The sequence below is a fragment of the Pleurodeles waltl genome, chromosome 1_1 (assembly GCF_031143425.1).
Source record: "Pleurodeles waltl isolate 20211129_DDA chromosome 1_1, aPleWal1.hap1.20221129, whole genome shotgun sequence".
Lineage (NCBI taxonomy): Eukaryota > Metazoa > Chordata > Amphibia > Caudata > Salamandridae > Pleurodeles > Pleurodeles waltl.
The window spans coordinates 1,001,913,825-1,001,940,041 of NC_090436.1; the positions used below are offsets into that span (position 1 = coordinate 1,001,913,825).

General features: G+C 43.5%; 1 protein-coding gene and 1 long non-coding RNA gene across 2 annotated transcripts in view; one reads left to right on the forward strand and one right to left on the reverse strand.

The window, feature by feature from the left end:
* Nucleotides 1–22,691, reverse strand: part of LOC138291215 (uncharacterized) — a 60,778-nt gene extending 38,087 nt beyond the window's left edge. The window contains exon 1 of the long non-coding RNA XR_011202562.1: nucleotides 22,393–22,691. This is a non-coding gene — a long non-coding RNA (uncharacterized lncRNA). The remainder of the gene's footprint in view (nucleotides 1–22,392) is intronic.
* Nucleotides 1–26,217, forward strand: part of RASSF6 (Ras association domain family member 6) — a 208,548-nt gene that overhangs the window by 157,276 nt on the left and 25,055 nt on the right. Inside the window, exon 6 of the mRNA XM_069230302.1 lies at nucleotides 14,333–14,511. Coding sequence (XP_069086403.1) covers nucleotides 14,333–14,511 — 179 coding nt within the window. The remainder of the gene's footprint in view (nucleotides 1–14,332; nucleotides 14,512–26,217) is intronic.

Genomic DNA, 26,217 nt, shown 5'->3' on the forward strand with positions numbered 1-26,217 from the left:
GGCGCAACTGAGTTTGATTCAGGCTCTGGCTCTGATGGCACCTAGTGTCCCTGTTTCTACCACCCCCCTACATCTTCCACTGCCCAGTCCCATTCCCTACAACCCCAACCTATTCCAAGCACACATACAGACGAGTATGCACACAAGACAACACCCAAATGTGTCATCGGCAAACACATGCACCACAGTTCATCCCACAGTCATTCACACAAACACCATTTAGTTACAGACACAACAGCATCCACTGTTTCCTCTGTCTCACCCTCCTCACCCTCCACCACCTCCCTCCCAGCCACGTCTACACTCACCTGCTTGCAGTTCATCATGATCCACTACCAGCATCATCACCAGACCAAGCAGAACACACATCTCAGTGGCAGACACCTCCACAACAGCCATGCACACGTCCCTTGTGTCCTCTCCCACTGTGTCTGCTCCCGCCTAAAGTACACAAACACAAGCACTCAGACACCCAACAGCCATCCACCTCACAACAGCATCCAGCCCATGCACCTGCACCCAAAAGCAGCAGACAGATATCTCCAACAACCACTCCCTCATCCAACACTCCCATTCCTTCTCCCTCTTCCTGCCCACATGTCCCTAAAAAACAGTTCCTATCCACCACTGACCTCTTCCCTACCCCTCCCCCCCTCCTGCACGTATGGCTAGGGTATCATGAACCCAGCCAAGCACCTCAGCCACACAGTCCACGGGCCCAGTCCTAAACGCACCCACTCGTGGTAGAAAGGGATCCAGGCCCCATATACTGAAGGGGAAGGAGCCTGCACAGCCAGCCTAAAGGGGAAGGAGACTGCCCCAGCAGGCAAGAAGGGCATGGAGCTTGCACCTGCTACCTAAAAGGCCAAGGAGCCTGCACCAGAAGACAGGAGGAGCAAGGAGTCTGCCCCAGCAGGCAGGAAGATCAAGGAGCCTGCACCAGCAGGCAGGAAGAGCAAGGCATGTGCACCAGCAGGCAGGAAGGGCAAGGGGCCTGGACCAGGAACTGTGAAAAAGCCCCCACCACCAACCATGGTTGTCCATCTGTCCAATGGTGCAGGGGATGTGCAGGAGCCTTCCCCCACCAGCAGCACCACCACTGTGCATCCGTCCGAGGGTGCAGGGGATGGGCAAGAGCCTCCCCCCACCAGCAGCACCACCACTGTGCATCCTTCCGATGGTGCAGGGGATGGGCAGGAGCCTCCTCCCACTAGCAGCACCATCACTGTGCAGCCGTCACCGCCGGCGAACAGTATGTAATCCTGCCTCCATGGGCTGCTGTCCCTCCTGTCCACTCCAGAACCAGTGGGGAAAACACCCACTCTAGAGACTGTAGCCCATCACTCCCCAGGACCAAGCACAGGGCACGTTGCCCCATCCAGAACCAGTGGGTAAGACACCCACATGAGAGACTGTGGCCCATCACTCCCCAGGACCAAGCACAGGGCATGTTGCCCCCTCCAGAACCAGTGGGTAAGACACCCACATGAGAGACTGTGGCCAATCACTCCCCAGGATCAAGCACAAGGCATGTTGTCCCCTTCAGAACCAGTGGGTAAGACACCCACATGAGAGACTGTGGACCATCACTCCCCAGGATCAAGCACAGGGCATGTTGCCCCCTCCAGAACCAGTGGGTAAGACACCCACATGAGAGACTGTGGCCCATCACTCCCAAGGATCAAGCACAGGGCATGCTCTCCCCTCCAGAACCAGTGGTCCTGTTACATCCCCCAGCTGAGGTGCCCCTCCATCCCTCATCCCCCATCCCCCGTACCCCTGAGGTGCCTGCCTATTTACCACCTGATGCCCCTGCAGTGCTCTCTTCTTGTTGAAGCAGGTGACAGGTGTGGCCTTGGATTCTGGCCTGTGGCCAGGGGGCCCACGCAAATTGAGGACTGGGCTTGTGTCCCCTTTTCTGTAAATATGTATATATCTATTGTCTTGCCTAACTTATTATTTCTAGTGTGTTGATCGTATTACAAACACTTTGGCAAAATTGTTTTGCCCTTGCATCATTCAGCCGCGTTACGGGGTCAAATTGTTTTTTAAATGCATCTGGTTGTGTGCATGGTGTGTTTGTGTGTGGGGGGTGTGTGTGTTGTGCGTGTCACTCTCTTCCCCCCCCCTCCCTTGTGTGCTAGGCAGCTGAACTCACCGTCGTCGCCTTCGTCGGCATTGGTGTTCGTGGTGGAGCAGAACGTAGAATATCATCGGAAAAACATGCAGTTCTGGTTCCCTGGGGCATGGTTCTTCCCTGTATCTCCAATGGTGAGTCCTTTCACTTCTGAGATCACTTTCCGCCAGGCTTTTGATGTCATTGGTACTGCCCCAGAAAAGGTGGCGTTTTCCTGTGTCTTAATATGGTGGGTGGAACATTGACTTCCACCTGGCTGTTGGCGGTTACCGCCATGGTGACTGTTGTTTCTGCCCTGGCGGTCGGTGTGGTACATTGGCTGTCTTTCGGAGATCTTTCCGCCATTGTCATAATTTGGCAGTAGTTACCGTCAGCCTGTTGGCTGGATTACTGCCACTTTATCACCAACTTATTAGTCTTTTAAAATACCAGAAGACAAAAATCATCAAAGGAACATTCACCAAAAACAAAAGTACTGGTTGCTTTCAAGCTTATCCACAACTTGTAAATTCACTCCTGTTCTCTTTTCCAAAATACATGAATGTTCTGTGATTCTGATTACAGTCTTTCAAAATGCTCTTTTATCACATCTCTGAAATAGTCTGGTTCTACAAACTAACTTTGATTTGACATTCTTTAAAAAATGCTCTTTTATCACATCTCAGAAGTAGTCTGTTTCTACTAATTAACTTCGACTTGACATTCTTAAAAAGAAAATACTTTTATCAAATCTTAACTTTGCTTTGACATTATTTCAAAAAGCTCAGTTATCAATTCTTAGAATCAATCTGTTCTGTAAAGTTACTTCAACTAGGCATTCCTACTAGTTTTCACAAAATAAATTGAGTAAATTGTTCCTTAGGTTTTCACAAAACAATCTTTGTGTATAAGTGAGTACAGAGTTGTAACTTTCCAATGCGTCTCACATTAATCACAAGACTTTCATTTACAATTCCCAAAGGAGGCTTATCAGTGATTCAGGAGCTTATCAGTCATTGCCAGCTGCCAGGAGAGAAGCTGAATCACCAGCACAAGTCAGGCAGTTATGCTGGTATTTATGGATGTGCTTCACCTGATAACCTAATAGACAGTATATTCTAATTAAGTCAGCACATGGCACTTCTGCGGAAGAGAGGAAATACAGTCAGTTACTTGCAAGTCAATGTGTGTTCTTTGTAGGATGTATATGAAGGATATTTTTAAATGACTCTGTCATTTCTGGAATACTTGTTCTCTCTTGTGTTGTAGCAACAATTATAAATTGACAAACCCGGATTTTCCAGTTACCCCCACAGGCTGGGCCAGTTACCCCCACAGGCTGGGCTGATAATCATGACAACCAGTTCATGTTTGATATCCCTGGAATTGTAAGGAAAAATCCTAACTTATGGTGAAGTTGGATTTTAAATTACTGTAGTAGCGCCCGCGCTTTGTCTACATTTTAGATTTACACTATAGCTTGACATGTTTCTGATGGTGACTTTTTACATATTTTCCACTAACACACGAATGTGCTGCATATTCATTTTTTTCTTGGTAGGCGTTGTCACCCTGTAGTCTGCACATTCAGTCCAGGGTCGTACAATCAGAATGCGGTGCCTTTGTTATCTTTTTTGTTAAGAGACATCCCGGTTATGCTAGACAAACTAAAGTAGATGTTCTATGCCTCTGTCACAGTACGATAAGGAAAGTGTTTTATTATACAAACAGCATACATACTAAACTCTTTGAAACATCTGTGCACTCTGACTGAGATGCAGTACTGCTGACCGCGACCTTCATCCGATGAAGGAAGATAGCCTGCACACTTAGCGCGGCTTCATGACACCTAAGACCAAGGTTTTGGGGTTAGACTATCCCAACTGATCTTGCAGAAGGTACTCCCACTATGCTTTCTTTAGTATAGTATTAGTAACAGATAGGAGTGTGGTAACATTAGTAATTGTATTGTTCAGCATTCTAATAATGCTGATTACAGTAACATGTCTAATCTTTCTAATAATCGCAGCTCATGCTTCCTTTGCGAGTGTACCATCATTTCAATATTTGTTTAAAAAATGCATTATTGTATTTTTAGTATACTATGAGCAAGCAAGGGTGACAAGACCAAAGGGTTAGTTCTGTTTCCACTGATTCAAGGTTATCAATAACATCTATTACCTTGGTTAATTTAGGGGTTTGGATGTGGTACTGTGAGCTAGCAAAAACAAACCAACATTTAGTAATGATATATGTAGACTGAGTGCCTGATTAACAAAAGGCCTCTGCACTAATCACAGATGCCCCTCAGTTGTGGGGGAGTCTTGGCACTCGGGACAAAATCTCCACAATGAGAATTCTTACCGCGGAGAGTCGGCCTAGAGTGCGAAGACTCCCCCATGACTGCATGGCCTATGCTGTGAAGTTATTCTTGTTATATGCACAGTCGTACTAAACTTGTAGGAACTGTATAACAGTACAGTTTTGACAACGCCTCTTGGAATTTTCTTGCCATATCCATTTGTGCCCGCAGCCTGTCTCTGAGTCACACGACTGGGTGTAAATGACAATTGGGATTTGTATACTCCTCCTAGACAGCCACACACAACTGGGAGCTTAGGTGTGACTGGGTGGGCCATCACCAGCAAGATGGGAGGGAGGAGCTGGGCCCAGCCCCATTTACACTTGAATAGGCTGTGTCCTCTCCCCACACAAAGGGCTGCGTACCCCTGTAGTTAGTCTAGATCCAGGGCCTGAAGTTAAGACACCTGTGAGCATCAAAGGCATGTCTCTAGAAGTTTCTCCCAACTTCAGGGAAAAAACTAGAGTGCCTTCAAAGGCTAGTTGGCTGGCCTTCTGATCTGAAGCCTCAGAGACACAATAGGCTTCCAACAGCCTTGCACCTGCACCTAGACTCTACCATCTATGAGTGTTCCCATCGTAAATTCCTGCCTCAACACCAAAGTCTGCGATGCCTTCGGAACTGCAGCTGCACAATGCACCTTCGGTGCAGGCTTTTGCACCCCTCACTGATGGTACACTTGACGACAGACTCCACATTGCAGCTCCTCCAACCAGTGCGTCGCCCCAACTGCACGCTGCATCCTCGATATCGGATTTCGCACCACAAGCCCCGTCAGCGAGATCCTAGATGACAGTGCAGTACCTCACATCGCAGCTTCTCCACATCTCGGAACTAATGCATTGCTTTAGTTGTGCAACACATGTTCAACAAGATCCTTGCAACACTCCGCAAACCAGGATTTAAAGTACTTTGTTCAATGGGCATAACAGTGTCCCTGTAGCTAACCTGCTCTCCATCCCGGTTGGCCTGAACTTGTGACTTTGTCCCAGTCCGGTGTGACCTAATATCTACAGTTGGCGCTTTGTGCTTTTCATTGCTATATTCACCATAATCTTTAAAACTGCATATCACCGGTTCTACTGATTGGATTTTTTGTCATTTTGGTCTTTTTTAAATTATTAAAGTAAGTTCTTTTTTTCTACCTTGGTGTGGAATAGTTTTTGTCTGGTGTTTTTCACATTACTACTGTTTAAAGTATTGCACAGATACATTCCACATTGCCTCTAATTTAAGTCTGACTGCTCTGTGCCAGGCTACCAGAGGGTTGAGCACAGGTTGGTTTGGGGTTGGCTTATGCCTTACACTGACAAAGATCGTGGTTACTGCTTGACCAGGGCTCACACCTAAGTCAACCAAGAACGCATTTCTTAAAGCTTAAGAACTGCAACCCAGATGGTGCACAAATTGTCACTTCCTTTTTTTCTGCTCACCATCATGCACCCATTGGATGGGTGTTCTTCAAAGCTCAACAATCCCCCCCACACCTGTCTTCACTCCATGCTACAGTTAAACTAATAATGCCTAGCTCATTCAAATCATAAAGCGCTTTCAAGCCTCAAACATGTCATCACACAGCCAAGGAGTACATAAAGTCAACATTCTGAGACTACACTTCTCCATGAAGCTTAGCTCCTCGAGAAAGGAGATCCTTATTTGAGAAGCATGTAAAATATATGACCACACACCCATTAGTCTTAACGAAAGTGAACTGTCAGAAGACACTTCTAGAGTAGTAAAAAATCATTGGTAAAACTCCGTCCTCTGGCCGTCCTCAGATTAACTATGGGTCAGATTTAGATCTCAGTGGAATCACAAACGTGACTGGTAGCCCATCCGCTGTTTTACAATCACCATAGGATATAATGAGATAGTAGTACGGCGGGTGGGATATCCGTCATTTTTGTGACGGAATATTCCCCTCCGTCAAGATCTAAATCAGGCCCTAAGTGACTAAAAGTACTTTTTAAGCCATGAGAAGTCTGTAATACTGGGACGTTTACAATGGGCATGCAACATTAGCTTTTACATGCAAAATGAGATGCCCACACTGTTTATTACTGAAATAATAAAATATGGAATTAAATTCATGGTTGTGGCTGTAAATTTATGATGCTTGTTCACTTCTGGAATTATGTGTCCCTAGAACAAAGGCTTAGATAAGCCTTCAGGAACCCGGTTATAGGGTTTATCTCTGGAGGCTCATGTTTTCTTGAGAAATGTCTTGGTATTTGTGATATTTAAAAGCTCAGATGTTGACTTTTGTCTTATTATCAATTTTAAGTAAGACTACTCTGAATGTTGATTTCTATAGTGAAAGTAGGTTATTGATGTTATTTAGCTGTTACTTGCCACACTATTTTATGTTGACCTATTATTTTAATGCTGTTTTGTGTATCTTTTGGCTTCTTGTGCAACATTTTGTTAGATATTAAGAGATATTTGATATTTATTCATATGGATGTTTGATTTATCTGAAAATATTTAATATCAGTTTATTGGTGTAAGGTAAATTATAGATAAGTAGCACCTTTTGGAAGTATCCTTGTTCATATGGCCTTCCTATTGTCAGCTCGAGTCAGAGTAATTTCTGTAGATTTTGTTGATCTGGAGCTTGAGTGAGGATCTTGGTTCTTTGGTTGTTTGCAGCAACTCTGTTGAAGAGGACAAGTGACAATCTCCTGTCTCAGCCAAGTGTGCCATAGAAGCGAGAAACGCTGGGTCCCCACATTTCTTTTACTTATAATACAGTCTTATTTATCTGAGCTTGTCTGCCCTCAGAGTGTACCATTAATTTCACACCCTTTTCAGTAACATGAATTGGGCAAAAGAAGTGTGTATTGCTAATATCTCCCAGTTCAAAGAAGGATTGTCTTTACAGGCTGCGAGGATATAGGTCTCTGATCAAAGAAAGCATTTACTACCCTGGATCTGTCAGTTCTAGCGGCAAAAGGAAGATCACTGCCAAGATAAGATTCTTCAGTATTCCTGCCTGCTTCACTGCTTCACTTATTGCATACGTTTTTTCCCCACCTTCAACTGTCGTCCACTTGTGTTTATACAGGTCTGTTTCTTGTCACTCCACACTCTTGCTCACAGTAGATGTGTTTCTATAGTATGGATTCAAAGATCCTTCTTCATCCAGTGCACAGACAGGAAGGAAAAAAGCAGCAGCCCACTCATTTCAGTTTGTCAAACAAGCTAAATTTGAGCACGAGCTTAGCTCTGCATTCAGTATTCCAAGCCAAGACAAAATAGTTAATAGTCCCACTTACCACTGTTAGCAGTCACGGGCCTCTCCTCCTCCCGGTGAGGGCTGATACAGTGTCCTCCTTGTGATTTCTGTTGCAGGTTCTAGTTCATTCGTTTTAGGATTCAAGGGCCAGCTGTCTCTCGACTGCTTCACTCATGTCCCCCCTCTGAGCAGGTTTCAGTCATGGTCTGGGGGAGCTCCCCACGTTGCTGCACATGTGCAGCCACCACGGTTCTGCTTTGCATCAGAGCATTTAGTGTTCCTCAACAATCATCCTCCTGTTCAGCTGCATCGAGGCAAAGCAGAGCCAAAGCCGGCGCCCAACAAAATCACAGGATCAGTGGTGCAGGTGGGTAATTCTTCCAGTTCTCTCTGTCGGTGCATTCAAGGATGTGAATATGATTGTAATATCAAGATTACTGCAGGATATTGCAAGGGTTGGTGGAGATATAGGGTCTTATGTCCTGTTGGCCATCTTCCCACCAACTCCCCCAAAGGATGTTTACGCAACTTTACTGGAAAGTCTGGGTGCAGAGAAGTCACTAGATGGCCTTATCCCCTGCAAAGCCGATTTTAGAAATGTTTTCTATTCACCATTTACAATAAACATCATTTGTCAACTCCTATATCGTTTTGTGATATGCACAAAATCGAAGTCAAGCAGTATTGCACCTCATTGTTCACTACTACAGTAAATTGGCAATGAAGAGCTGCTGATTTGTAATTCGCCTGCGCTTAGCCTTCGCAGATCTGCGCAGCACAGTGAAAAGTGTTACACAGCCATTACAGTGCTACACCCAAAGCACAGGATAGATACTAATGGGTGCATGAAGACTTTTCTTTACGATACTTTAATGAGAATTGAGTTAGGTTTGTAACACTATGCATTATAAATTTAAAGCTACAAAAATGTCTCTGCATAACACTCCTTTTCTACCCAACTGTTTTGAACACTTTAAAGAAAAATATCTAAAATCAAGTTAAAAAAAAGACTAAGCAAGACTGGAACGGTTCTATTTATGCATAATTAGACAAGATCGATGCACTTACCAATTTGTAGCAGCATTGCTAGTGACTTACTATCACCACTTCGCTAAGTTGGACCAAATAAAGTTGAGATCTGGGTATGGCTCGACTTATATGCAAAGTGGATGAATAGGGAAAAGCTGTCAGTGGATAATCAAGCTCCGTCGGATGTGTGGTGTTTCTGTGTTTAAATTCTGTCCATAGGTTCTGTACGCTCAGTACTAGGGATATTAGCATGTGTAATCAGATTTTGTACGTTTTTCAGTCTATTGATGTGACATGTAGAGTCCTATTCTTAATGTTTTAGCTAGCTATCTGTACATGCTTGAAACCTGTGCACATAAAATATGGGGTCAGGTTCACAATAATTATATAGATGGGCGTAAACTGGGGGTTTACTACCCACACGTGTGCAGGAGCATTCAGAGATGTTTTGCACGCATGTTCACATCCCTAGTTTTGCTTTTGACCATGCCCAAGCTGTGATGCTTGTATGATGTGTGTTAATGTCAGTGAATTCCTGGAGTAGAAAACAAAGTGCTGGCTTTATAGATTTCACTTCTAAAATTCACATGATGCAGCTCTAATGCCAGTGAGAGCACATAGCACAAAAGAGTCAGTCTGACCTTGCAGTGCTGTCCGGTACCATTGTGGAAAACTGCTCATTGCACCCTTCTTTGATGTTCCACAGTCATTATTTTTACCCCTTTTAAAGCAAAATTTAAATACTTCCTTTTCTTAAAAATCAGTAGGATACTTTATTTCCCAAACTTCTTATAACACTCCTGATCTTCATCTGGTCACAGCCCATTACATGTTACCTTATGATCTCAAGGTAACCTCTCCTTTGGACGTTCCTGCTCCTAGATCCACCTTTGAGCCACATCCAGTGAAGAATGTCAAGTGGTTGGTTTATAGGCAATCTCCAAGATTTGAAATCTGAAGATACAGGGGGTCATTTCAACCCTGGCGGTACAGGACCGCCAGGGCTGAAATGACGGAAGCACCGCCAACAGACTGGCGGTGCTTTCAGGGTCATTACGATTGCACCGCCAGGGCCGGCGGTTTCCCGCCACAATGGCCCCGGTGGTAGGAATCTGCCAGGGCAGCGCCGCTAGCAGCGCTGCCCAGGGGATTACGAGTCCCCCTACTGCCAGCCTTTTCCTGGCGGTTTGAACTGCCAGGAAAAGGCTGGCGGTACTGGGAGTCGCGGGGCTCCTGGGGGCCCCATGCGGCTTTTCACTGTCTGCTATGCAGGCAGTGAAAAGCGCGACGAGTGCAACTGCACCCGTCGCACGGCCGCAACAGCCGGCTCCCATGTTGCGGGCCACATCCCCACTGGGCCGGCGGGCGGAAACTCAGTTTCCGCCCGCCGGCCCAGCGGGGATGTCATAATGGGCACCGCACGAGTGCAGCCGCATTGGCGGCCGCACAGCGGTTACAACTTGGCGGGCGGCAGTTGCCGCCCGCCAATGTTGTAATGAGGGCCACAGAGTGGTAAAGGTGCTGGAATGAATTAAAATTAATATCCGTGCAAACTGCTTGCCCGTTACACTCCAGAGGACACAAAGCAGTTTGCATTTAAGCGAAACAGGACTACTTGCAAACCTGAATTATCCATACTGAAAATTCAACCAAAGAAATTTCTCCCAAGTCTTCAAAGAGCCTCTCTGATCTCTCAGAAAGTAGTCATGACAGTCCGTTTCCCTTCTTTAGCAATAAAAATGCACTCTAAAAGGAAAGTATATTCACCAATGATTATGCTGTATTACCTAACTTGTTTAATAAAAGAATAAATGTGGCCTGGAACTGAGCTGTTCAATCTGCTGACCCATACCTGGTGTCCATGGACCCAATATAACCAACCTCTATTTCACTCCCGCCCTCGGATCCACTGAGGCCCCCCAAAAAATAATTATAAACTAAAAATATAATAAATATAAACAAAAAATAAAAAATATTTGTGAAGAAGTAAAAAAGAGCAAATAATAATAAAATTATAAAAAAAGAATGTAAGAATCTCATCGAGGGACCACAATTCCATTGGAGTCCATGTACTCAGATGTACTGTTTGTAAAACTGCAAAAAAAAAATTCGCCCCTAGTGTTGGTTAAGTGTACTACTGAGGCCGCTTTTGGGGGCTTGGGTGCAAGGCCTGGCTAAAGGCAAGGCGCTGTCCATTGCCCTGTATGGACGTCATTTGGTGGGTTTAGGTAGAGGCTGTTATCCAGGCCCTGTGACAAACCGCCACTCTGAGCAGCTAAAGGATGTGGCAGTGAAGTTGGCTGTTGGGGTTGTGGACAGAATCTTACTGAAGAACAGGCCCTGTGCACACCAAATCCCAGACTCCGAGGCCAACCCTTGCTGTGCAGAAGCAAAGACAGTGTGCTTTGAGGGTTGGCTGTTCACAGGTTTTGGTGAAGGACGGGCTATCGGCCTGGCCCTGTGTCCACCCACAGCTCTACATGGCCAAAAGCCATTCACAGTAAGGGTTGTCCACTCATGTTTCTTAGACACATTGCCAGGCCTTCAGCCAATCCTCACTACACACAGCTGAAGACTAGCCACTCTGACTCCACCATCCAAGCCATCCTGGAAAGAGCTAAAGTAACCCCTAATACGTGTTTCGATGTCATTACATCTCTTCAGAGAGGTTTAGCTTTGTCCAGACATAAGGGAGCATCCAGTATAAGTCAAAACAACACCCTTTCAGGGTTAGAGTGATGCTTTAGTTATGCAAAACAGAAAAAAAAGTACTCTGGGTAGTTCCCAAGTTTAGGTGGAGAGAGGCTCCAGTAAGCAGCATTCTGCTTTTGCTCATTCCAGGCTGGCTTGGATGATATTTCACCAAAGCTGTAATACTGTGCCTGGAATTGTGAAATTATTTTACAGCTCAGCAAGGATGACACTGGGCCAATCCTATGCTTAAAGACTTTGTTGTACAAATGGTAAAATACTTTGTTGCTTTCCAGCTCGGTGTGGGTGGCACTGTGCCAATCCTATGCTTAAAGTCTTTGCTAGGAAACAGATTTGAGGTGAGCAAGTGTAGAGTGTCGCTGGTGTTGCAGGGTGCTCCTTACTGGAGCTGCTCTCCACCTAACTTGGGAACTACCCAGAGTTCTCTCTTACATTTTGCCTATATGTATATATATATATATATATATATATATATATATATATATATATCTATACATGTGTGTGTGTGTGTGTGTATAAATATAATTTTCTCATTCACATGGTTGAGACACTTCCCTGTAGATTCATTGTCTAAAACTGCAGACCTACTTTGGGGTGATTCATCTTTTAAGTGTCCTCTTCAAGTTGCTCTCCAGACACAGTCTTCGTGTAAAGAAGTGCTTCTCACAGCAAGTAGCACAGAGATTATCTCCAACCAGGAGCACCAACAACACATGCAGAATGTGTGTGTGAGTTTTCTGCACCTGGCTGTCACAACTGTAGAAGACGTAATCAGAGATAGGCAAAAGCACAAGACTCACCTAGAAACTTCCTTACCTCACCCAAAAGAGGTTGCAGTCTCATCCCTCAAGCCATCTATCCACAAAATGGCAGTGCTCAGGAAGACTACCTATTAGCTCCTTGCTTACATACACCTCCGAGAATTTCTGAATATAGGCTTGAACTCCTCCTTTCAGCTTCTCAATCTCCTCCCTCCGGCCACAGGAACGCAGCCAATACTGTGTGAGAGCACAGAATTTACACTGGATCTTCGATCTTCTGCTATGCTAGGCTAAAGGCATCCAAAATAGATTCCTCTCACCCCTGTAGTAGCTTTTTTTTTAAATGCACAAATGTGTAATGTTGGGTAAAGATATTTCTGAAATTTGAAGGATACAATCGTGCATAGATTTGTAATGATGATGTAATGATGTTGTACTTTAAATGAGTTTACTGAGTCACTTCAAAATGTAATTAATACTGTGAAGTAGTTGTGCCACATTTTCATGTCAGACCATTTATTTGAATGTGGATGCAGTTTTGGGTGTTTTGCTCATTTTACTCCTGCTCACCCCCCCTCCCAATTAGCTTCCTGCTGCAATCAATCTCTACTCTCATTTCCATGGAGCACCAAGCGATTGATGTGAACGATTTAAACATGAACTGTTGTATTATAAAGTGTATACTGTGAATAAAGTTTCCATTGTGTACTCAAAGTTGATATTCAAGGACTTCTGCTGGAAGTTCTGCTGAAGGTGTGTTAATTCTATGACTCATTGTTTGAGAAATGTTTCATTTTGTGCTGATCATCTCCGGAGAGCAGTAGCTTAGAGAGCAGGTGGAAGATTGCTCTTCCCTTTAGAAATGGGCTAGTGTTAAAAGATTTAGAATATTATGTTGCTGTTTTTAATATGCCCATACAACCCAAACTACAATCATACTGTGCTGAATTTGCAGAGTCTGTTAACAGAATGTGTGAATTGTGTATAAAAACTCTTGGGCTTCAGTATTGTGGGGGTCATTTTTGTATATTTTTAGAGTTACTGTTGCATCAGCTGCTGCTGGTGTGATTTGTACTTTGTCCATTCGTGTTAGATTTTCTTATGAGAATGCTGCCAGTATTATTTAAGAGTTTAACTCTGGAGTTTTGCCTAGACCTGACTAATTGGGACTAAGTTTTATAATTCTGTATTTCTAGAATTGAGCCTTCATGGCAGTTCATGCATTTTGCTCTGTGCCACATTTGGTCAAATATTCTGTAATAAATCTATTTGTTCTTTATATTTGATCTAGAACTCAGTTATTAGTGATTCCTTATTTATTATGTTTTACTGTGCTGAAATGTATATTTTCCCATGAGGAGTGTAGTGTCTAACTAATAGACAGGTTGGAAGTTCCGTAGCCACATAATTGGGTAAGAATTGGGGTGTTCAAAACATTTGGGTTCAGGTGATTATTGGGATTTGGCTATTACAGCCCATTCGCAGGCTCACTCACACACACAGCTTATCACCATACGTTACATGCACTACACAAGTGGGCCAGTAAGCCTCACTTCCAGTGACACAAATAAAAAGATCTGGTCACACCACTGAGTCTGTAACCCACACTTTCTGCACCATACCCGGGGCAGGGCTCCTCTGCCTACAATGAAGGCATACTTGACACAATCCTGGAGGTCACAGTACAGGTCCAGGACCTCACATAGTCCAGGATAGGCTTAGTCCTCTGTGCACATGCTTAGATTAGCATGCCTCCAGACCAAAATATGTCAGCATAACAGATATACATGCAGCTAGGCACTCAGGGAGGTGAATACACCTGTACACCATGCAAGGAATATTTCTGCCTGTCTCTCTTTCTCTCTCACAAACACATACACACACACACACACACATGAATTGATTGACAGATATTTTAACAGACAGGCAGAAAGTTGTATGGACAGAGTGAGGTAGATGGATAGACAGATAGACAGACAGATACATAGATAGATAGACAGATAGATATTCCATTTCATTTTACCTCTGATGAACTGATAGCTGCTGTGAGTGTGAGAAAAAACACACTTTTTCTTTACATGAAAGAGGTCATATATCACCTGTTCTCCTCTTTGCAGAATATTCCTGCTATGATACCTTGAGGCCAAAGATCAGCGAGAACCCTGAATCGCCCTCACTTTACAGAACTATGAGCGATGCAGCTCTGGTGAAGAAACGAGTGAAGTCACCTGCGGCTGAGAGGCATAATTTGCAGCATCACAGGTTCTCCATTAATGGACACTTCTACAACTACAAGGTAGGACTGCTATGGTTAATTGAAGGAAAACACTTTTGTCCTCACACTGATTTCCATAAGAATTTGTCATGCATAGTTGACAGAATTAATTGTGACCCCTATTTATACATTTTCAGAAAAAGGAGAAATACACTCACACTAACACAAATGTTGATAAAAAGTGGAAAATTAAGTGACAAGTTACCAGGTAATATAGAAAGACATTGTTTAGATTTATGCATGAATTTATGGCAGTTCTCCAACCAAACTCAATTTCAAATTTCAGAGACCTCCCAAATGTTTTCTGTCACTCATTGGAAACTTTTATGCACTAACTCTGCTAAACTACAAAGTGGGTCGTGAGAGGAACACTTATGTCTATATTCATCCACATTTAAAGTGGAATGTCCTATCCACCCACATTTCTGAACCGTTGCCTCATTTATTTAGATAGTGGCTATTCCCAGTATTCCTGATGTGGGAGTAGCCTCATACTTCTGTTACATACATTAGGCAGACCTTGAGCTGATTTTGTAGAGGCTGCTCAAAAAGGGTGGTCTAATTCTAGGACCACTATTGGAACCATGGCAGTCCCAGACAGACACAATGTGTAATGCTTCTCCTGCACTGAAATAAAACTTCCAGGCCATCAGGGACATTTACTGTGAGAGTTCTAGAAATGTGTCCTCACTTTCGGATTCTATTTTGGTCTCATGGCATTGAGGGCCTGCTCTTCATCCTTTGATGTATGGTGTTTGTGTGTGTGTTTTTGTGTGTGAATGTGTGAGGTTCTCATTGATCAAGACTAGCCCATTCATTAATTTAGTGAGTGCACGGCACGATCATCAAGATAAGAAATAGGGGTCATTTATGGTTTGGCAAAAGTAGAAAACCATCATAAACTGGTGGTTCTCCTACTTTGCCCTGGTGGTATGGTGTAATGGTCTGTGTTTTTTTCTTTAGAAACCCCTCAAAGCTTTGGCTTGTTCTTGAAAACACAAAGCCCAATTTGCAAGGGGAGTGGAGATGGTCATAAATCAATTGTTGCTGCATGCCCTATTACTACCCAACTTTGAATGTCTTCTTTAACGCTGCTCACCTGTGAATCAACAGTCCAGTTTTAAAGGGCTCGCCAAAAGGAATCACTTCTGATCAAGGACTTTACAGGACCTCTTTGTACCTTTCCAAATAATAGAGCTAACATATCATCCACAGCCATCTTGCAGCACCCAGCTATTTGATCTATATGTTGACAAAGCTCATACGGAATGAGCCGCTGTGCATCATTTTCGGGGGTTACTATATGGGCAGCTTCTAACTGCTATACATGAATAACAATTGCTTTATGTAATTCAGATAATTTACATAAGTTTATTGGCAATAGCGAGGGAGGGTCTACTGATCAATCTGGCAGGAAGGTTGAGTTCTTTGGATAAGATGATTACTCATGTGTGGTGGCAGAGACAATGTAAAGCCTACGAGTACAAGGTTTAACATATATAAATACACAACAAGAGAAAGAGTACATCATTTCTAGAACTCTAATTTCCTGCACATTTTCAAGTGCCAAATTATTTTACCAGCAAATCCATTTCAACATAAGCAAATGGCAAGTGAACCCTAGCCAGCAGTCTAACTGAGGAGGTCCACACCCACATGCTCCTGAAACTCTGTCCAGATCTTTTCAGAGGGGAAGCTGTTTTATTGACAAGAGTATATTTGAAGCTCAGACTGGTTGGTGCTTCACTAGATTTTGTCAGTATGTTTTTCTCAACATAAACACATTCAGCCTGCAAGGTGTAAACTCCAGAATACAGCCACCGATATTAATGCTTGGACAGAATGGAATCCAGGTGTTTGTCTCATTCAAATCTATTTGCATCCCTTACAGTCTTATGGGTCCATATATGTGGCAGGTACTCCCTGAGTGCTTTACTTTCACATTTGTAATTCTTATTCAAACTATTGATCAACTTCCACTTTTTACAGAAGATTTTGTGTGCCCAGCACAGTAGAAACAGTGAGTACATCTCAAGAATGAAAGGGAAGAAGCACATCATGAAAATAGAAATAGCATGTAGGCCAGCCCTAGGTATGTTTGCAGGATGTGAAACAGCACTCTGCCCATACCATTTGTTAGACTGGTCAGCTGTAGGGTGGTCTTCCTCTAACCATTTTGCATGCTTGCCTCAAATTTTGACTGTATCTTTTTTTGGCCTTAGAACTCTGAGTACTTTACCACTGCTGACCAGTGCTAAAGTGTATGTGCTTCTCCCAAGAACATGTTAACATTTGTGTTTACACAAGTGGCTTATTTAATTAAATTAGAGGTCACTTGTAAAGTGGTATTTCACATACCCAGGGCCTGTAAATTAAGTGCTACTAGTGGGCCTGCAGCACTGATTGTGCCACTCACTTAAGTAGCCCTTAAACATGTATCAGGCCTGCCACTGTGGAGCCTAGGTTTGGAGTTTTGTCGCCACCTCCACTTGGCATTTAAAACCCCTTGCCAGGCCTTAAACTCCCTTTTTTAACATATGTCACCCCAAAGGTAGGCGCTTGGTGGCCCATAGGGTAGGGTGCTATGTAACTAAAAGGCAGGATATGTACTTTTAACTTTCACATGTTGTGGTAGTGATAACTCCCAAAGTTGTTTTTCACTGCTGTGAGGCCTAATTCTCTCATAGGCCAGCACTCGAAATTCCTTAATATACTTTAAAGCTGTAATTTGTGATCAGAAAGGAGTAGCTGCATCATGTTTCATATCACAGGATAAATCCTCTTTACTGGTAAGGTCGGATTTAACATTCATATTTTAGAAATAACATTTTTAGAAAGTGGGCATTTCTCTGCTCTTACAGCTCTGTGTGCCTGCAGCCTGTCTCCAGTGTATGCCTGGGGTGGGTGACAACTACACTTTGTACATTCCCTCTAGACAGCCACAAACACAGGAAGGTTAGGTGTGTCTGAGCACTCAACTTAATTCATCTGTATTCTGATGGCTCTTCTTGGACGGGAAGGGTGGAGGGGAGCTGACAGTTACACCTGAATAGGGAGTGCCTGTCCCCACACAAAAGGCTAATTACCTCCTACTGGTAGTCTGGAGCCATGGCTAGGAAGAAGGGACCTCTGTGCACTTCAGAGACCCTTCCTGGAAATCACCACCATTTCAAAGGCACATTTGGGTATAAGAAATGGGTCTCTGACCCTTCCAAATCAGTACAATACTGAACCTGTGATGAACCCTTCCAGAAGTAAGGGCTGATGTGCTTCAAGAGGTGCCATTCTGCTGGACTGCTGTCCAAGAAGGAAGGCTCTCTAGGTTGATGAGTTATCCTGCTGATCTCTGACCTGCTGAGGAAGGACTGGACCCCTTTCATCTGAACCCAGAGTGACTCCAATGGCTTGTTGACTTGCCTGTGTTCTCCTCTCGTATCAGGGACATCAATGACTGCCTGCAACTTGCAACCAGGACATGGACTCTGTCTGCTGTGATTCCTGCACTGCCAAGTGGTGCCAATCCAGCCCTGGGCCCTTAAAGGTGAGTATCTGTACTCTTAATAAACGAAAACCAAAGCATCAATGACATTGCGCCGCTCAGAACCTGCGCCTTTCCACTTTCCACTGATACATCACGACCCAAGTCACAGACACTGCATTTCTGACTGTGCAGTGCATCATCCCTGGATTCTGCCCTATCTTCAACATTGAACAGCTTGGCGCCAGTGCTTCACTCCATCCCAGCGGTTTGAAGACAACGCAGTGCCTCGATGCCCAACACTGCCTGATCTTCAATGCATCCTTGGCGCATCTCAGAACTGACGCATCGCCTATAGCTCCTTCATTGACAGTGACGCATCTCCTCCTTTGCTCCATGCATCAAGTCCACAACGTCGACGATTCTTCCATCCACTGTACTTTCTCAGCAGACCCTGCGTGGGTCCTGTAGCTGGCCTGCCCTCCATAATGATCAGACTGAACTTTAGATTTACCCCAGTCTAGCCTGGCCTCAAGTATCCTTGCAATGCTATTAACTTCTAATAACTATTTTGGGTTTATTCTGTAGAATTCAAATCTCGGCTTCTACTGATTGGATTTTTGTTGTTTTAGTCGTTTTATTCATAAAAATATAATTTATTTTTCTAATCTGTCTGGAGTATGCTTTTTGGTGTTTTCCCTGTGTGTGTGTGTATGTGTCTGCTTTAGACATTGCCTCTTTAGATACGCCTGGCTGCTCTATGCCAACCTACCAGTGGGTGAGCACAGATTATCTCTTAAGTGTTCATCTAGCTTACCATGACTAGCAGGGTGGTTCCTGCTTGTACAGGGTGCATACTTTGCCAACCAAAAACCCCAGTTCTGTCACCATTGCAGATGGCAGCGAAAGATGCAAAGCTCTCTTGTAAGCTACCAAAACAATGTCAGCTTTTCACCAGACACACCCATACCTGAATCAGTAGGTGAATGCATAGAAAAAGAGATAATATCAGACAACCTATTCATCTCATCAATCAGATTGTCAACAGGGCTGCTGTTTCACCTTGCAGGAAACCCAAATGTTCGAATATTAAGGTATTTTCTGGCCCAGGGTTCAGAGAAACATCCATGCTCTTATAGCAACTGCAAATGAAGGAGATAGCCAGCCCTTAACCATCCTGAAATTGGATAATTCACTCAAGCCACCAGACAACATAGTCAGTGCCTCTTCACCCACGTTATTTTCCTGGACACTCAAAATAGATGATATCTTCTCTATAGCAAAGTCAACCAGTCTACACTCTAGAATGCTTTTAAAAGAAAGACTCTTACAGACCCTCACCCATTTCCACTCCCATTCATCGTACAACTGATAGAAGTGCAGTAGTCATCCAACTAGAGGAGAAGACATACACCAAACACTCATGCATACCTATCATTCCGTTTACAGACAGCAGCTCAGGACAACCAGTGATGTCATCCATGTTGTGATCGCACAAGCTACCCTATCTCTTTGTAATAACTTGGTCTTTCAGCAGTCTATGATACCATGGACAGTTAAGCCTTCATTAGCATCCTCATGGTGCACATGGGATCCACTGACACTATACTTGGGTGCTTGTGATTCTACCATTTCGATTGTTTCCATCTTGTCCACATGGAAATCCTGTGTCCCAGTGGCTTCTAGTTACCTATATAGCACTGAAAGGATCAATCACCTGGCCTTTCTTCTTCAACCTGTACATGGACCTGCTCTAAGTTTTCACAAACCATGGAATAAAGACCTACCAGTAGGTTGAAGATGCCCAAATGTATCTAAATGTCTCCTCTTTCATGGGCATTGACTGCCTTAAAAATGCCTCTACTTCATCCAAAGTCTGTGTTTATCTGAAGCTGATGATAACTAAGACTGGAATTCAACTTCATACCTAGAAGCTGGTCCAGATTTGGGACTGGTTTCTAGCATGAAATTGTACCACATGTAACCATGAATACCAAATCACCTCTCCATCGTCCCCAATCTCTCCTTCAAAGTTCATATTGTTAAGAATACACAGAGTCACTTACCAACTATCACACTGTGAGGTATGATCAGTGATTACCTGGCAATATCTGCTTTAGATGCTACATTTACCACTGTTGTCAAAAGCTTCATGTCGATTTGCACTCAGTTTGGATGACAAAGTGATTTTCTTTGTCCTCTTAACTTTCACAGGCTGGCGAGGTATTAGTCAAGGCGTACACCATCATGCAACAGATGGTGTGTAACTCAGATACCATAATATACTTGTCATTCCACTGAATAAATTAATTGCCCAGCCAGAGCTGTGGCTTTGAAAAGGAATAACATGCCTATTTAGATGAGAGTTAACTTAAGGGAGGGTACAAAAAATAGAACTGTCTGGAGTTGAGATACAGCCACAAAACAGTCTTAGAATTAACATTTAAACATAATCAAACAAATAATATGATGCTCTTTGGCCAGTGTTATGGCATGTTATGTTATGCTGTAACATGTGTGCTATGTTATGACAGAACAGTGAGGCCATCCTTGGCTGGTTAAGAGAATGTTCTGGCTTCTAGTGTGTTGTCACACAGAACGTTATAGTTTATTAAGCTGGTTATGATTCATGACACTTCTGACCATGTGCTATTTTGTAGCACACCTGGGTGCCTTGGATGAAGGGAAAGTAAGCAGCTTCAACTAGGGTTGCCATTACCATTTGGGTGCATGCTTCGGCTCAGAAAAAAAGCCAAATAAAACAAACAGTGGATGATTTACTGTCCCTTCAGACTCAAAAGCAAAATCGAGTCATAACCTCCAAAGTAGACATCAGCATTATCATAAAAGTCTTAATTCTTTTTTGCCTTGATGCTAGCAAAGCACTTCTAAGATGTGTCACTGACTGCTTCCCGGCCTTAATGAAGAGCACCACTGTACAACTGCACAAGACTCAACTCACAGCATTGCCACATCTTTCTGATACTTAATGGACCTCGCCCAGACTTTCATTATTTTCAAGGCATGCCTTATTGCATACAAGCAATGGCCATCTGTGCCCCTCTCTGCACGGCAGAAAAAGAGAACATTTGGTAGGGAGACAAGGAGCTATATATAGCACTGGCAGTTGGAAATGTTGTGTGAGCAATACATTAACAAGCATTTGCAATGCAATGGGTCTCCCGTTTGCTCGAGTTAGAGCTTTTAACGTTGTAAATTCCTAACTGGACTTTTCTTGCCACATAAAATTGAAAACGAAAAGTAAAAAGGTTGACATAAGCAAGTCAATTCAAAGTGCCATGGCTGCCATGAACATGAGTCTGAGAGTTATTGGCTCCTTGCGTGAGTGTCTAGAAAGAATCTTGGCTGGGATGAAAGGCAAACTGAAACCGGAGGGGGGGCCATCACACGCTGTAACAGGAGAAAGCGTGACATAGTGTGATATTCCACAAAATGTTCACTTAGTGAAATCGCCTGTGAGAGAACTCAGCACACGAAGGAGGGACGATTCACAAAATGCACCAATAAATATGAAGCATTTAAAACAAGCACACAAAAGAATGAATAGCAAGAGTGGGGGAGGTTAAATCCCCACAGAGAGATTACAACAGGTGAAGCGCTTGTGCGCCCGACCCTAAAACACACAGGAACAAAGCCAAACAGCTTTGCGCCAGCTATTTGGCTTGTCAAGGTTTTTCAATTTGGCTTTCAGTAAATAGAAGCAAAACGCTATGACGCTGCCAGCTCTGGCCGGATGTAAAGGTGGGAGGATGAATGGATGTAGGGATGATGTGAAATATTCAAGGAAAGGCCGGGTTTCCTTGTTTTACTCACTTGAGGTAATTGTGGGTTTGCATCAAAGGGTGGGGTAGGGGAGGACACTAAATCAATCTCTATACTGGGGAAGGGAAAATGCAACTGTTCTCGTTAAAGAAGACCCCTGCTCTTGTTTGACCTCGCCCGTACAACCTGGAACGCTGAAAGGTGTTTTTGAACCGTGTATGCACAAAAGAAATGTATCTGCAGGAGCCCTCCCTGAGCACTTAAAAAAGACAATTTCTTGGGCATGTTGTTTTAATGTGTACAGTGCCACTAGAGATGCCTTAATATTGACATTACCTGGCTACAGTGGCATAGCGTGGGTTGTCAGCACCCGGGGCAAGGCAAGTAATTTGCGCCCCCTAACCCGTGTCAGCACCCGGGGCAAGGCAAGTAATTTGCGCCCCCTAACCCGTGGATTTCCCCCCCCCCCCCAGTTGTTGCGCCCGGTGCGGCTGGCCCCCCATGTACCCCCCCTCACGCTACGCCACTGCCTGGCTACATTCATGCAACGCCCCAAAGTGCAGTACATACGGAAATGATGAGACATATTTTAAATCCTCTTTTAAATCCTAAACATATAAAAACGGTTTTAGGTAACTTACTTGGTTTTATTTACGAGACAGTTCATTTCTGGTGACTGACCAGAGGGCTTTAGATGAGTGATGGCGTGTTTGCGAATTATCGTGGGAGCGTTTCTCTTGGAATGCTGAAATTCGTCAGCAGAAGGTGAAGGGCTGCTGAGTAAACAAAGCGGGGTTCGAGAACCGTTGACAATCTTTTCTCATTTTACTGCTAATAATAATAATAATAAACAAGCGAGATCGCGCTGCGAACTAAAGATAAAACGTAGTCCCCAAACCTGTTGGGAAACAGCGAGCCTCGCAAGTACTTGGTCGCTGCGCTCGAGGAGGGCTAAAAACCAGAAAAGGCATGACGTATGGGTGCCTTCAACTAATGAAAGCAAGCAGATTTCAACAGGCAGGCCCACGAACCAATGAAAGACAACTGACGTGAAGTAAACAGGGCACCAAGCCCTTATCTAACTTCTAAAGTGTCTCGCAAGCGAAACTCATGCGGAAGCGCATGCGACACAGGCTTGACCCTAAAAATAGAATCACAGTATTAAGCCTTCCTCCTGGAACTCACAGCATGGAACAACATCACTCACAAATTGGGCTTGCGGAAATACTACTGCATTTTAGTAAAGACCAGAAAATGTATCTCTTAAAGGAACACTTCTCTGCTTCCTGCTGTGGGCTTTTTAGCTCCCACCATCAGTGATTCATAGAATTTTTAAAGATGGGGGTGTAAACAGTCTTCACAAACTGGTCCAAGTAGGCAGTGTTGAGCAATCCTGAAGTCTTCAAGAAGGGTTGGGGAGGTTCTCTGTGTAATACTGAGAGAACGTAGCTTATATAATCTTTATTAGCATGAAATGTTTATGAACTAATGTGTGATAATGCTGCATAGAAATTATATTAGTATATTTTGTTAAACGTGCACTTGAAATGTGACCACGGGGAGTGGCCGCCATTGTATACGGGGACTAATGAAAATGACTAATGTTGATAAAATATTATGTTAAAGAATGGTTTTGTACTAATTATTAATGATTATGTTATTAGAGTTTTGCTAAATAAATTTTCTAGGCCTTAGTTAGCATGAGTTGAGGCCTAGCTGCCTGGCTCTCATATTAAATGTGTTTTCTAAACGTGCAGTGTGCTGACTCGCAAAAGGGCATGAACTCTTGTTTTTTTTCCCTTCAAATTAGAATTTGAATGTAACTATAGTAGATCCGTTCTCATGAAATTCATATTGCTTGTAGAAATGTAATAGTTAAAATGCAACAGTGTAGATTAGTATAATGTACAAGGTCGTTCAAACCGGTACAGACAATGGAGCTACTGACCGAAGATGTGCAAAGAAATTACAAAAGGTGAAATCATACCGGACGTGCTACCTCTGAAGGTGTCAATCGTATGGACCAATAAAATGACTGAGAACTAGTGTGGGGTGAAAGATTAATGACATAATCTGTTTTTTAATTGGTTAAAGATAGTGGGGTGCAATAATTATCCAGTCAGATTTTAGGGGAATGTACAAAGAAAAAGGGATAAAACCTATTGACACACGGAAATTAGTTAGTTAGGGAGATGCTGATGTGACTTAAGATGATCCAGAGACTTTGTCACTTTGCCTAGTGACTTTGCTGATTTTACTTAGAACCATCCTTGTCCTTAGTCTACCCCTTTTACAATTTACCTCCCTATGAGGGAAGTGCCCCTTTACCTGGAGCTGAGATACTGAGGGCGATTCAACTGATGCTGACCCAAACCTTGGAGGGTAACTATGACAGTGAACTTGTGATTTGCCTGTTTGCTTTTCCTTTCTAGGTACCAACTGCTTACCTTTGACAGAGACCATAACTAGATGTTTTCCAAATTGGTTTTCTAAATTGTTTTGCATGAAGCCCAACATGCCTTTGCTAATCAGTGGTTAGGACAGGGGTTCACTAAACTGACGCAAATAGACAAACGACTGAATCCATGCTTTGTTGAACTAATGCGTTAATGACACTCTGCTAAAATTGATCTATGTTCGCACCGTGTTATGTTTTGATGTTTGTGATTCTTGCCTTAATGAAATCTTATCAGAGTTGCCATATTGTGACTATGCTATTTTCTTTCTTGGTTTTGAGATTAACCCACCTGCTCTTAGAATTGTAATCAATAGGGAATAAACCTCATAAAATTCTACTAAACGTGTGGTTATTCATGACTGCAGGGTCATGGCGGTGTCTTGAATTGATTAAATGACTTTGACTAAGGTGAAATGCATTGTTGTACTAAATATTGATGACGTTATTGACGTACTGATCGACATATTGATTAGCTATCTCGTCCTAAGGTGCCTCTCAACTGGGTCAAAAGATTCATTGGCCTAAAACGAGTCCTGATGTGTAATAAATTATCATAGAGGGACGCGTTAGCAGTTTCTGGTAGCAAGCGGCGGTTTAGGCCCTATGGGTCCCTAGGACGGAAAAGTATTGTTTAAATTGTTTTTCGGAGATGATGCAAATTGGAGAAATTGTTTTTCGGAGATGATGCAAATTGGAGATATGATGTGTTTCTAAATTCCCCATTACTTTCCCGGGATCTCGGAGCCTGCGTAAGTGAGTTGGGAATGTTCTCGGCGTCTTAGCATCTGTGGTGTAGAATTTGCGCTTGCTCAGCTTATGCATATTGCAGGTGTTTTGTGAGGATTATGTGTGTTTGGGCAAGGTAATGTTGTTTTAGTAGGAGTGGGCGTACTCCGCAGTATGAGAATAGGGAAGTTGGCGTACTTCATGTGAGTGTGGCGCTTTGTGCTAAAAAATTATCCACATGGTTGGTTGTTAATGTATGGACCCGGCGTGGTCTAAGACTCCAGAGTATATTGACAAGTGTAGGAGACACTTGGGTTTATGTTGTAATTTGTGCGGTTTAATAGGTCAATCGGGCGTAGTTGACAAGTCGGGTTTGAGTCAAATTGTGTGTGTGAAAACTTCGATGGAGATTTGGTAAGTTCTAAAGTGCACTAGAACGCACCATTGACAAGTCGAGAGTAGGATTTGCGGGTAGAATTCTGCTTGCGTATGAGGGAACTGAGAAGGAGAGAGTAGCGGCTGAGGCTTCAAGTGAAATCTCTGTAAAGTTCTGAAGCGGTTGTGTACCCTTCCTGTAGTAAACTGGAAAATGTGAGTTGTTGTTATTAAAGGTGCTCGCAGTAATTTTGCATTAGTTGGTGTGAATCCAGTGTAAGGAGGACAAGCCGCAAGACTTTGTCAGCTACAGTGAGTGAGTGTGACATCAGCAGTGCCACGCTGGGATAGGTCAGTTACCGAAAGGGGTTGCGCACGGATTGGCAGCCGTCCGTGAGAGGCATTAGGTTGAGAAAGGTGGGTGAAGAGTGTCCTGGGAATTAAAGTCACTTCCTGATCAAAGACAAAACAAAACAAAAGACGCAAAGATGAATTTTATTAAGGCTTTTAGGAGCACCCTGAAAGGAGATGCATACATTATGGCGAGTGAAGGGGAGCCTACACCGCCCGAGGGTACTCCAGCTTATATAGTAATGGAGGAAAAGGGAGTCGCGCCTTGTTTATGGATGAAACAGTGGCGCAAATTAACAGAGAAGGAGGGATGTTTAGCATTTCCGGAACACGGAACGTTCGATATGAGAATTTTGGAAAATTTGAGGTGGATGTTAAGTGTACAAAAGCCACCTCCGAGGCCAGCTCAGTATGAGGCACTAGCAGTCTGGGATTTAATGGCTATTAAACAAAGACAGCAGAAATTCGAGAGAAGGATGAGGAGGGCAGAAAAGACTTTCGCTGAGGCTAGATGGGACAACAAGAGTAAAATGTGAAGAAGGTGAATATTTGACGG